This window comes from Dicentrarchus labrax, unplaced genomic scaffold, assembly GCF_905237075.1.
Source record: "Dicentrarchus labrax unplaced genomic scaffold, dlabrax2021, whole genome shotgun sequence".
NCBI classification, from domain to species: Eukaryota; Metazoa; Chordata; class Actinopteri; family Moronidae; genus Dicentrarchus; species Dicentrarchus labrax.
The window spans coordinates 21,538,225-21,552,864 of NW_026136705.1; the positions used below are offsets into that span (position 1 = coordinate 21,538,225).

At 38.7% G+C, this 14,640-nt stretch overlaps 1 protein-coding gene across 1 annotated transcript; it reads left to right on the plus strand.

Moving 5' to 3' along the window:
• Window positions 1-4,920: 4,920 nt before the first annotated feature.
• Window positions 4,921-6,173, plus strand: LOC127364571 (7-alpha-hydroxycholest-4-en-3-one 12-alpha-hydroxylase-like; the record flags this gene model as incomplete). The annotated part of the gene is given in 2 exon segments (XM_051402203.1): window positions 4,921-5,085; window positions 5,087-6,173. Coding segments are annotated over 2 exon segments (597 nt in total), but the record flags the coding sequence as incomplete, so codon positions are not given.
• Window positions 6,174-14,640: the final 8,467 nt, after the last annotated feature.

Sequence of the window (14,640 nt, forward strand, 5' to 3'; positions counted from 1 at the left end):
AAAGTAAAGGACAGAAAAGTGACAGGGGAGACCAAAAGAGTAGACAGGAAGAAATACTGTGATAAAAATAGCAAGACAGAAACAGATTGAGACAAAGACAAACAAATATTCATGTAAAAGAGAGGCGAGAGGGGGAAGGAAAATGAAGCCACGAATGTGCTCTACTTCCTCTTCTTCTCAGAGTTTCATTGACAATGTGAAGGGGGGAGTTGACATTTCAAAGTTGACATCTGGTGGAACAATGTGAAAAAAAGAATGAGCAGGCAAGGATGAGAAATAAGACGAGGAGAGAGGCACAGACAGGTAGAGACACAGAGACTCCATGTGAAATCAAATGCAGAAAAAACAAATGACAGCCAAAGTTTTTTAAAGCTCCTCAGATCTTACACATGACAGACAAGAAGGTGAGAACACTAGGATGTTAGCGTATCTAAAGCACTGATATGTTATACATTACTGAGCTGAATTCCTCTGCCTCCCAGTGATGATAACAGTAACTCAACTAAATGGACCTTGTGGGGAGATTTTATTTTTTAACTGTTTCCTGTTTTGCAAATTCTTCACAGTGCCTTAAAAAGTTTCTTGCTTCTTATCATGTTGCTGATTTGCAACTGGGGTTTATGATAAAATAAAGATAAGTAGCTGACTAAGTTGTACTTAGTTCAAAGTACCCGCCTTAAAACAAGTTCTGGTTTGGTGCCAGAGTGCTTTGACCTTAAAGTATCCTCTTCTTTAATCCCACAACTGTTGTCTAGACTGACTGGCACTCTATACAGCCTTGTTTATTGTGCCTTGGCGAGACACATCAAATATTTTTGAGATGACAACAGCAGATGAGGATGTGCAGTGAATGCTGCACTTCTGTATGGGTCAGGCTTGGAAGATTCATATTAAAACTGATAACTAATAGTTTATGAACCTAATAATTTTAGTTTAAATTCATAACGTTTAAAACACACAGAATTATTAATGGACTGCTGCTCACAATGACTACTTCAAAATGCTGCAAAGTATCAAGAGATAAAAGGAAATTAATGGATGAAATGAAATGAAATAAAATAACATGTTTGGAGACAACTATTTAAAGAAAAGCTTCACAATTTTTCAAGTCTCATATGAAAAGGTTTTGCTTGCTGTAATCATTCCTCCTGCTTATACCGGCCAATAAAAGACCCCTTCCTAATGTGCCTCCAATATAAGTGATGGGGGACAAAATCCAATCCACAGTATTCATTCTATGTAAAAATGCATTCAAGTTTATTACTGTTGCACTGTATTTGGGGGCATCTGATTATTAATTTAAGACCGACTTGAAACATTTTAAGCCTATCCTTTAAATCTAAAATTGTGGATGAATTTGCTGCATTCTTGTTTTGAGTGCCACTTTCACCGGGTGTTGCATTGATGTACACCTATCAAATTTGACTTTTACTGTTCCCACTCATATTTACTCAATGTATATAAACGTACACACATTGATATGTCTGGCCTTGTCAGACTGCACAACTAGTGCGCTGTCCATGACAAATGTAGCTGAATGGAGAGAATGTGGTACCAAAAGGTTTACAGCCTATTTTCCACTGGAGACAACCATTCCAGAAATATGGATTTTAACCTGGTACTGCAAGTCATTTTTGACTAATGCTTCCATGAAATGCCCTATGCTGTAATTTATTACAAAGAAACCACCTTTTCTCCTCACTATGCCATAATAATAGCAAGCTGAGAAAGAGATCCACAGAGGGTGGGTGAAGAATAAGAAATGGAGGTGAAGAAAGGTCAAGGAATTAGATAAAGTCATGAAGAAAGGATGGTGAAAGTAAGGCAGAAAGAAAAAAAAGACGAAAGGACAGATCAAAATCTTGTTTTTTTCCAGTATTTGCTGGCTTTTAAAGGACCAGTGTGTAGGATTTAGTGGCATCTAGTGGTGTAGTTGCAGATTGCAACTCCCTCGCTTCACAATCTCATTCCTTTGAAACTTTGTTTGCCACGAAACATGTGAAAACTGTGAATGGCCCTATCTTCAGCCACTGTTTTTTCTGTTCTGGGCTACAGTATAAACATGGCGGTTTTACTCGGTGGCCTCCACAGAAGGTGACCCGCTTCGTCTAGATATAAAAGGCTCATTCTATCTACGATTCTTATTTTCAGGTGAAAACAGAGTTATGCATATATTCAATTTCTGCCAAGATATCCTCCTAAATGTTACACACTGCACCTTTAGATGGTAGAAAATAATTCTAGAGTCCTTCATTCAAAACATTTACACTATTTTGAAAGAAGAAAAGACACCAGCACACACGAGGACAGGCTGACAGGTTTTGACCGGTAATTAAAATACATGGGAATCTGCAAGCTGATGATGTTGCAGCAAGGCAAGGTCATTCAAATGAGCGCCAACACCTGTGACAGAAAAAAAAAAAAATCAATAACTTCAAATAGTGCCTTTCAAAACAACTGTCCTTGTGCATCCTTATCTGCTTTCTTTCTGCCTGAACATGATCACATCCCTGCAGCAGTTTAACCCTGATTAGTCCTTTAAAAGGAATTCTAAGTAGTTATAGCTGCCCTGGCTAAAATTAGGCTATAAAAGGGTAAATCTAACGACAATCTCTTAATCTATGCTTTCTGGTGTGTGTTATGCATATAAAACATTATCATACTTCTATGGCGTACATTTAAAAACATATTACAGCTGCTTATGTATTTATTTATTTTTTGTTAATTTTTTAAACAAAATGCAAATTAGAGTGCATGAATATAACATCCAGTATAGATATAATGTGAGTAAACAGGCTGTCTCAGAAGAAGTCTTGAAGAGTTTGGAAAAGTGATTTTCTACAAGCCAGTATCTACAATTCAGTCCATTATTTTGATCCCACTGGGCTTCATTGCTCTGTACTATATCTGGTACTACATACTTATTCATTTAAATGAAATTAACATTTTACAATACAGGGATGTCATTACTCTGAGGTATTTTCTGTTTGTAACAGGACATTTGAAACAACACTAGGAAAATAGAGCAGAATAGATAAGAGTTTAGGTGACATTGCAAGGTGAGGGTATTCATTTCAAGAGCCAAGGTCAGGAATATGACAAATTTTGGTGCAGAAACCTGTTTGTGGGTAATGGCATAATCCATCACCTTTGGTCTCTCTCTCTGATATACGGTACCATATCTTGGGTATAGTTTGGATGAAATAAGGATTCAGACAAGATCAGAATGTAAAGCTTTTTATGACACTCACTTATGTTTTCTCACAGTGCTGGAGAGAAACATGGAAAATATATGTATGAGTAACTGCACTATGTTAAAAATAACATTGCATTTCGCTTTTGTGGCTTTGGTTACTTTTCAAAATCATTTTCATAGCTTTAGATAATGGAGAAAGATCTATTATTGTGGTATTGCTGGTAAATCCCACTTATTTCAAAGTAATTTTGTTTTGCATAGGTACCAATAAAATACCTATTAATACCTACAAAATAGACACAAAGGAAAAAGACAAGAGATTTGTAAAGTTGAAACAAATTACACTGTGAAAGTATTTTTTTGAACTACAAAATAGAATTTCAGATACAGTGCTGTAGCTCACAGAGCTGCTGTGGACCTGTAGGTTTGTTGATTCTTACTCTTCCTGCTATTCTGTTTTTGAAATGGCTGGAGTAGCATAAACTGTTAACTATTAACTGTTTATTAGCTCTTTCTTGGTTGACTTCTCTGGACATCAAGACTACCCATGTTAATGTTTGAACCGTATCATATAAATCATATCTTATAGCAACGTTTGCTGTCACAATTTTTAAATAAAAAAAATAATCTAGATGGGAAAGTGAATGAGTAGAGCTTGTCCCTTACTGACCTCGGTCAACATGCCCTCGAGAAAAACTGAAGGCCCCCAACAGCTCCAGATTGTACTAGAAAGATTCACAAAGTGTAAATTTGTAAATGTGAAAAAAATGTCCTTCTTGAAAAAGAACATTTTGTGCAAGCAAATGGGTAGTTAGATTCATAATAAGAGCAAGGCCATCTGACATTTGACATAAAAGTGTATCTCCTGTTGCAAACACTTGTAATAAAACATCTTGTCTCTAAGCACTGATAGCAGAAAAAATATGAAATTTAAAGAAGAGTTGGTTAGTCACATGCAGTAACATGTGTGTATAATTGTTTGTGTAGTGGTTATTTGTTTAATTATTATCTAACTATAAAAGACAAGTGTGCGATTCTTGCAGTGGTAAAACTGATCGTATGAGCAAAGGGAGGAGCAAAAGCCTATTTAGAATGCAGGATTTGGATCAGCCATGATGCTGCTACCTATACTTCTTGCTTTCCTTGCCTCTCTGATTGGAGGCCTGTACCTTCTGGGGGTGTTTCGACAGCAGTGACTAGGAGAACCCCCTTTGGATAAGGGGCTCATCCCCTGGTTGGGACATGTCTTGGAGTTTCCCAAGGATACAATTAAGTTTCTAGAGAGGATGAAGAAAAAGCATGGTGATGTATTAATGGTACAGCTGGGAGGCTTTTACATCACATTCCCTCAAGACCCTCTATCCTTGGGGGCATTTGTTAAGGAGACTCCAGAAAAACTGGACTTCAACCTGTTTGCCAGGAACCTGGTGCAACAACTCTTTGGTTATAGATCTATAGGAAATGAGAAACAGATTCTCATGACGACCAGCCACAAACATCTGAGGGGAGCTGGACTGGAGGTGTTGACACGTGCCATGATGTGTAATTTGCAGAATGTGATGTTGCAGAACATTGTCTCATCTGCAGATCAAACGAACTGGGTGGAAGACAGATATTCATGTACAGCTAGAATATTATTTTCAGGGCTGGCTACTTATCCCTTTTTGGCAATGCATCACACAAGTCTGAAGGAAGTACAGAGAAAGCCAAAGAGAAAGACCTAACTGGCAGCCGTGAAAGAGGAGGTAAACAAGGTTCTGAAGGAATCTGGCCAGGAAGTCCTACATGGTGGCCCTTTGATCCACCTGACTTGTGACATGCTGACGAAAACGCCAATCTTGGACAGAGCTGTAGAAGAGACCCTTTGACCCATTGCTGCACTGCTCCTTTGTCACAGCAGTGCTCCAGGATATGACTTTCGAGATGGCTGATGGTTGTGAGTACCATATTCGAAAGGGTGATAGAATGGCAGTCTTTCCTTACAGTGCTTTCCACACTAACCCAGAGATCCACCCTGACCCACATTCAATCAAATATGACTGTTTTCTGAATCCAGATGGGAGCAAGAAAACTGATTTCTACAAAGCAGGGACCAAGGTCAAGTATTACAATATGCCCTTTGGAGCAGGGGTCTCCATGTATCCTGGAAGGTTCTTTGCCAACAATGAGCTGAAACAGTTTGTTTTCCTCATGTTGGTCTACTTTGAGTTTGAGCTGAAGAATCCTGATGAGAAGATCCCTGATACTGACGTCAATCGATTGGGTTTTGGAGCACTTCATCCCATTAGAGACATCCAGTTTCAGTACAGACTCAGGTTCTGAACCCACAATTATCATTGTTCCCTATTTTTCTGAGTTTGACTATCTCAGTAAACTTTAGTTTGACAGTTAAGTTTTCTGGAAACATGAGATTCCACAATGAATAATCTTCTACATCATCAATCATTAGCAGTTTGTTTTGCAGTTATTGTTTTCAAGATCAACACGGATTAAATAATTAGATCAGATCACACACAAAAACATGCTTTAACAATGATTTGTCGATCATACAACATTGTTTTGCAGTAGGCGAAACTTTCAGAAAATAATCTACTGGATTGCTTGTTATCCTATTTAGCAACTTTCCAAAATGAGATTCTATATCAAAAAAGACAGTTTATGGTGTTTCTATAGTCTTAAAATCTGCAATAAATGACCATGAATACAACCATTTACACCTTAACCATAAATCTATAAACCTCGGTTTGTTCACTGCAATTATTCTTTTTATTATGTGTACCTGTCTACCAATGTAATAGGTACTTAAAAAAGTGGAACTACAGGCAATACTTTGACCAGAATTGTAGGTTTCAACAGGTGCTGGTTGCACAACAAACGGATCTGATGTACATAATTGTCACTTGACAGTGACATCATCACTCCTGTTACAGACTGCAGGTGGAACAGATATCTGCAGCTGTCGGCTGTAAAGAGAGTCCCAGAGTAAATAAAAGGCTGTCAGTATAAACTGTCACCAATTAATGCTGGTATTAATGTCATCATCTAAATTCAAGTGTTTTTTCTGTGTAATCAATTGGTTGAAGAACATTAAATGAAAATGAAACAGATAAGCAAAACATGAATAAAGGTTTATGTGGGTGTCCCTATACCAAATAAAGTGTTGAAAATATGATAGGTGTGCTGAGTTTTCAAATTTCTCCAAACAGATTCCACAATAATTAGGTATGAGTTCATAGTTCATAGCTCTGTCTGAAAATGATGAGAAATTAGTTCATTTTTGACATAATGTTCTCTAATAGCACGCAACAATATCTCAGTGGAATGCTTATGTTTGATTACAAATTGGTAAACTGTAGTAACTTCTGTTGCTTTCTTTTACCATTACAACATGTAAAACAAAACAAAAAATGTTGTCTGCACAGTCCACGTGCAATACCATTGTTCTGTCGTGCTAAAAACTGGTGGTCTGTAATTGACAGAAAACAATATGTTTTGATTAAGACATTAATGCAAATCAGATAATCTGGTTAAGGTGGTATTTGACGGCTGCAATAATCAGAATATTGCCTTAGTCTAATTAGAGTGCAAGTCAACACAATTTTAGAGACAGATATCATCAACTGGAAAAGGTAACTGTCAAACCCTGTAGATTATGAGAATTTGTTTTAAGAAAACAGAGCCGATTTCTCCTTTAAACCATTAAGGACCCAAGGACAAATGTTTCTCTCTTGGTCCATCCTCCATCTCTTTCTGCCTCATTATCCAACCACCCCTACCTTAATTTTTCCACCACTCTGCCGCTTCTCCCCCATCCCTACGTGTTCTGTCACTATAGCTTTGTGTCACACTCTCTCTGTGCTCGGTAATCATACAGACAACCATGTGTAATTGAAGATACTTGTGTGGGAGAGGGGTTGGTGCCACACTCAACCTGGGCCCAGGAAGCCCCAGCTTTGTAAGGGAAGCCTCAGAGTATCAAATAAATCGGATGTCTAAGTCAGAAGAAGGCAGCATAGTTCTGTGCTACTGATAGTACAAAAAGAGACAAAACAGACAGAGTAAGGAAGGGAGGAAAAAGAGGAGACCTGGGGGATGTGACAGTGTGACAACCAAATCAGGTTTAGAAGGAGGAGAAGAGAGAGAGATTGGCGACTGAAGGGAGGGGGAGAGCAGAAATGGAGGTCAGGGTGGGGGAGGAGGTGTAGAGAGGAAAAGAGTTAACATCATCCGCCATGGTGTTACATGAGTGTGTTCAGCTCCGTTATGTCAAAATTTAGCAGTGGCCTGGAAAGATGATAAATGGTAGCTCTTTGCTACAGTGTGTACTATGTATTCAAGGCGAGAATCGAGAAGTGTATACAAAGTAGCAAGTGTCAGTTCCAACTTACATCCTTTGTAGCTACAGGCGCTAAAAAACAGGTAAAACTCCGTTGAAGCACATTTCTTTTAATATTTTCGCTTTCACCTTCACCTATGTTTTGGTATTTGCACACTAAAACTCCGCTTTAGCTATTGTCTCATTGTTGTTAGTCTTTCTGAATTATTTTATTCAGATTCATTTTGTGTGTGTGTGTGTGGTTATATCTCTTGTTCTGGGCCTAAAGGATTCAGGAGGAGATGGACAGGTCTAAGTAGACAAAATGTACAAGCAGACAACAGAGCCAACCAAGAGATGGTAAGCTGCTTTTTGTTTTGCAGAAAAAAAACATTAGAAGAACAGGAGAGAAGGCACACACACATGCACGCACATACACGCACACACGCACACACACAGACACACACACACACACACACACACACACACACACACACACACACACACACACACACACACACACACACACACACACACACACACACACACACACACACACACACACACACACACACACACACACACACACACCAGAAGACTTAGTTAGACAAGGAAGTAAAAAAAAATAGCAAACTGTTTGCCTCACTGCCTTGTCGCTCTTCTAACCAGTCAAGCATCGTGGTAGAGAGGCTTATCAGCTCCAGCAGCGTTCTTCTCTCTCTGTTGCTTCTTCTTCAGTGTGTCATGGTTCGAGAAATGTGTCTCTTTTATACAGTTTTTAATTACTGACATACATGTTAACAAACAATATAATCAACAAAACATTAGATAAAAAAATATGATATCCATGGCATATCATCCTACATTAGCTGTACTTTATTTTTATTTCTCTGTATTTTGTATAAAGGGTTATGAAGGTGACTGAAAACTGAAATAACGTGCAGTGATAAGATTCAGTAGCATCTGCTATAAAAAATATGAGGTGATGCTTGTTATTTTGTCATTTCTCTGGCATAATCCTATTGTGCATGCTCATGTTATTATAAATGTACGGAGATATCCCTGTAAAGGTCATCAGTGGATTGTTTGGATCCTATAATAGCCGATGGGATATAAACAAAGCTGAGAAGATTCAGTTTCTTCTCAGACTGCTTTTGGTATCATTTCAAATCTTAAAATCTTTAAAGATTAGTCAGAAAAAATACTTACTATTGCGCAAAGATGCACAAATTCTCAATTTGTATTCTTTAAATTAAAAGAAATTGTGTGAAGTGCTCTTGTGGCAGCGAATAAACAAAGAGAAAAGTGATCTCTGAACAGGGGGCCTGCAGAGACAGCACTATGAGTTCTGCCTAAGATGAATAATGGAAATCTATGACAGGTTGAAGCACTGTGTTAGACTGAATACACTGAGCACAGAGCCCCAGCCACCGGCTGTCATCTGCACCATTATTACACCAATTATAATTCTGGATGGGAAAGGGGAAAAGAGAGATTGGGAAAGACAGCGAGGGTGAAAAACAAAAACGTGACACCTCAGGGAGTTCATTTGCAAAAATTGCATAATCACAAAATATATTCCCAGAACTTTGCAGACTTGTTATGGTAGGCAATGTATGGCAATAGAGAGCAGGAAGATATGAAGAGTTAATTATTTAAGTTAATTAATTTCTGACATTTGATTTCCCATTCAATGTGTAACACTTCCTCAAACATGGATCTTTTCATCAGGAGCCAGTTGCACCAGCTGTATATTGATATCCCCATCAAAGTTAAAATATGAATCTCCTATTGCCTTTGTTACAAGCTAAATCAAATACTTATATTAGAATTAGAATTTACTGAAAGCACAAAAAAATTTGCTGTTTAAACGTCTGTTTAATATACAGTACATCACGACACATCAACATGTGGTTGTGGGTTTTGGGGGGTGGGGACTGGTATTTCAATCTATGCATTTGGTGCATTCTTATCCTAAGATTTCTGGGCTGCCATTGTGTTTATGTTGGATTAAGGATTGTCTGTTTACTTGATTTCACTCCAGAGCAAACTCCCTCTTCTCGAGTGACATCTGCCATGGCCGTTTCTCTCTTTGCAATGCAGCCAGAGTCTCTTGAAATGAGGGCCTCCTCTAAAGCCAAGAAAACCATTAGATGGAGGCTGAAGCAGCCAAAAGCTGCCTCAATTTCCTTTGCTCCTTTAGTTATTTTTGGAAACAAAACTCTGGTATCAGATTAAATCAAACAAGAAGACACTGACATTCAAGTAAAAATAGGAGTTTCTGACAAACATGACTGTGACTGTATCTCTATTGTCTTGGCTTGTGGATCACTTCCAATATCTGGGCAGCCTCCTATCATCAAAGCCAACATGAAATACACCACCACCTTAGCTGTGCCAGTGGGGCTTTTTCAAGGCTAAGGAAAAGAGTTTTTGAGAACCACGACCTTCTGGCAAAGACCAAAATCCTGGTCTACAAAGCCATAATGCTACCCACTCTACTGTATGGATTAGAGGCCTGGACCACATACAGTAGGCACTTAAAGGCGCTAGAGGCGTATCACCAGAGATGCCTCCGGAAAATCGTCAGGATCAGTCGGGAGGATAGACGCACCAACACCAGCGTCCTGGAGGAGGCTGGCACCATCACTGCCACCATCGCTCAACACCAGCTCAGATGGACCGGTCACGTTGTCCGTATGCCTGACTTTCGCCTTCCAAAACAAGTCCTCTACTCCCAGCTTGCTGAAGGAAAACTTGCCCCAGGAGGCCAAAAGAAGAGGTATGAGGACAACATCAAAACAAACATCAAAAAGTTCCACATAGACCTTAAGACTTGGGAGGACATGACAAAGAATAGGGCGATATAGAGAAACGTTGTCCATGAGGGTGCTGTACTATATAATGAAGAGCTCCACCATGCTGCAGAACACAGACTCAGAAAGGAGAGAGCATCCACCAAACAGGCCCAGCCCAAACCCACCACTACTTTCACCTGCCCACACTGCACAAGAATAATCAGGTCCAGGATCGGCCTCTACGCCCATCTGAAGACCCACAAGGACCAAGAAGGAGGACAGTCATACACAACTACGAGTGACCTCCGACCTTCACCTCACTGGATTCTCAACAAGCTCCCCCTACAGCTCTGGGACGTATATTTCAAAACACTGTCGTAAAAAAAACTCACTTGTGACACCCTCCTCCCCCTTTCTACCGCTGCTGATGTGCATTTGTTGCCGGGCAACTTTTTTGTGTGGAGCAATGTCTACTGAGGTGGGTAATACATTCATTGTTGCTTGTTCTTATAGCTGGCGTGGCTAAATGGTATTGAGGGGGGCGTGTCAGTTTATGTGGAACTGTCGTAAAGCAGTTTGTGTTTCTCGCTCGTTCTCGCTTCTCACGATACTTCCTATTTCCAACTTAACGGGACGGTAGTCCCAAAGTTGCAAGCTTGGTTTTCCGCCTGGGGGCGCAAGGGGGAGCGGGGAAAGTCGCCATTAACACCGGAACAGGCCATTTAACCATCCAAATGATTTCTAAACAGGTTTATTAAGTTGAAATAGTTGCCAAATTCCCCTTTAATGGTAGCTGAAGCGAGCAAAGTTGAAGTGATAAAGAGACTGGTGTTCATGGTATTTCTTTATCATATTGTTAACCTGTACAACTAACAGCGAAGATTGCAGTGTTAGATACAATATGAAGTGATGGAGCATTGTGTGAGCCAATGACAAATCACTCTAAAAAATGTAAATATGGGGGCATATAAAAGCTCCCATTTGCTCTTCCAATCATTCTTACATTAATCACTCCTATGTCTTTTTTAAAACTGTGAAGCACTGTTTAAAGCACTTTAAACCCTGTTTAAAAGGTACCATAAAAATCAAATTTTACTTCCTTACCTGCTTCACACTTGTCAGTGATTATACAGATCTGTCCCTTAATCAGTCCACCCTTATCTCCTTCTTCCATCTTACTCATCATACTTGGATTGGTAGCTGTTGCTTCAACAACAGTCCTAGTCATGACAATAGTTTATTGCATTAATTAATTATGTATAATTATATACCTATATAACTATTGTAACAAAGGAATAGATTCAGTAAGACTGTAGTAGCAGGGTCTTGCAAAGGATGGACTCTGCACTGTGTCTTTACTCAGACACAATTTTAAATATTTAAATATACTTTTGACCAAATTTACTGCCTGATTAAATTTGAACTATCTCAGTAGTTTAAGGGATATGTCAATTCAGAGATACTTCTGCACAAAAAAAAGTCCAGTCTATTACAACTCCCAAGTCATTGGCCTACAGAAATAGTGACACTTGAATACCCAGGTTCAACAATGATGAATTATGTATTTGTCTGTGACATCCCTTATTATGCTAATAAGACAGGATTTCATATTTGCTTGATACATTTTAACATGACAACTGCACTGTGGTTTGGAATAGAAAGATAAAAATAATCTCTGTCAATGGTGTGAAAATAGACATCTTTCAATTGGATAGAACAACCCCTGTCTGTTTGGAAATTGAGCGTTTCACTTGACAAAATGCAGATGGAGTTTGCTCAGTTGTCATGGGAATGCTCGTCACGTGACATAAGTCAATTCAAATTCATTCAGTGTCTTGTCCAGGGCTCTTGATATTTCAGCGATGTAGAGTTCCCCACAGCTGTCACATGTGGCGACATACACATCTACAATTTGTCTCTCAGCGGGGTCCTGTAGGTTGTCTGTAGGGTGTAGCAGCAGAGATCTTAAGGTGTTAAATAGTTTGTAATATGGACTGATTCCTTGTGACTTTGGGACTCAGGCTGAATGTTCTGACAGCCCAGCCGTGTAATGGTTTCCCACTGGCAAGCTTTTTGGTCTGGTTGGGGTGGGATTCCCATTATCTATTCTTTGTACCCATCGGTGCTGAGTGCACCTCATTCTTTCTGTCCTCCTCTTCACTAGTAAGAGCTGCTTTGTGTAGGTGGGTCCCCACCACAAAGCTTTAATGTTGTAATTTGGTGGTTAAAGTTCAAATGAAGATACTGGTCTAAGTGAGTGGGTTTTCTGCACTCTGTCATCTTTATTTTTTCTTCCTATTTACTCATGAACTTCATATGAGGGTGTTATTGTTTGGTGATGTGCAGTTTGGTGACAGGTGCTGTTGTCAGGACAATCTGTTCATAATGTTCCATGAACAAATTAGCTAAGATATTCCTTTAGTTTGCTTTTAAAAATGCTTATTAGCCATGCTAGTATGATTCTAGGGATGGAAATGTCTTCTGGTCCACCAAAATAGCTTAACCACTATTAGATGAATTGTAGTGAAAATTGAAAGGATGACTCATGACTTTGGTAATCTCTTGCCATTACCTCTTGTTCCACGAGCAGGTTGACATTTTTGCCTTTACTCACTTTGGTGACTGTCTGACTTTTTATTTAGTCCCATCACTGGGTCAGCATTTTTATTGCTTCAATCCTTTGTGTTTATTGGTAATTTGCAAATGTTAGCGTGGTAACCAACTAAACTGATATGGTGAACATGTTACCTGCTTAGCATCAGAATGTTAACATTGACTGGCTGAGTACTACAACCTTACCTCCAAACTCCACCAGACATAGGCACGATACCGGCTCCACTGCGGTCGCTGGAATTGCGCCCGTGTCTTAGCTGATTGCAATCGTTCTTGATTAAGTTCTGAATTCTTGGATCTGAGATTGCAATTGGTGGGGATAGTCAGCATCATTTTGTGAGAAGGACTTTGTTCTGAAGATGATGGTAGAGAGTGGGTAGAGAGGCCAAAGGTGGAGGCCGCTACAGCATCCCAGCCGTAAGTTTCGACATGGGCTTTCATGAGATTCAGTATTCATGAGAGCTGAACACAATCACCACCACCACCATACAACTAATTAAAATGAGATAGAAAATCATTCCCAGTGAAATATTAAATATTAACTTGACTGTGACTCTCAACATCTATCACTTGATAGACACTGTAATTAAGATAATAAAGTTTAAACGCATTAGTAGTTCTATTTAAAACATTGTTGCTGTGGAACAGATTCTTTTAAATGACAGTCTAATCTAATTCAGTTGAAGGTTTCTGCTTTGTCATTATTTAAGTTCCTTTGTAAACTTGGAAAATGAATGAATTATGTATAAATATAAAATTGTAGTCACATCTCTTCATAGTCACCATTTTCTTGTGAAAAAAGTTAATCTGTCACTTTTGATAGCCAAAGCATTATTCGCATTTACTGTAATACAGTCTACTCTCCACTTTATTATTAGCTTTTCTGACAATATAGACTGTAGAAAGCCATACTTCCTGCAAATGCATTCTCCACAGCAAACAGAGACACCTATAGTTTCCATCTGTGTACAGGGTATTATTGCAGACTCTTAAAAGTTAAGAGTTAAAAATAAATGTCTTGTTTAGAATTTACATGTTTTTTTTAAATAATGTCCAGAGTTCATCCAGGAAGAACAGTGTCAGTCAATAAGTAAGCCGTAAAAAGCCCTTTAGTGATGGTATTACTTATGACAAGAGCAAATGAAGAAGAGAGGTAACATTATTATAGAGCAACAGTCGGAGGATAGATGGGTCAAAAACAAATCGGACCACTGTTTTGGATCATTCCCTAAACTTATCGTAACCATGATGATGAAGGTCTTCTGACTTTAATAAAGTAGTAATTCTAACTCAAATTATGATTTAACCTCTTATCTTAATAGAGTTGACCAAAGACGTATTTTGTCTTTTAATTTGGAGAAGTCGTTAAATGTCCCCTCGCAGAATCTCACCAATACAAACTCCCATTTAAAAAAAAGAGATAACATAAACATTCATTTTAGTTCAGCTATTCCATCGTTTATTACTTTTATATACGTAGCATCATCATCTATGACCAGCTTATAAACTTGGGCCTTTTCCATGATGAAATTTTATTCCATTCAGTTATAGCTCTAACAGAGGTAATAAAACTATATAGAGCTAGAGACACACTTAAAATTACATAAACCACAATAATCTATTGTCTGAGGTGCTGATCTTTTCTCTTTTTTTGTGTGTAAACTTCAAAGAGGATGGTGACTTTAGCATCTTCCAACATGGTTTATGTCAAATATGGT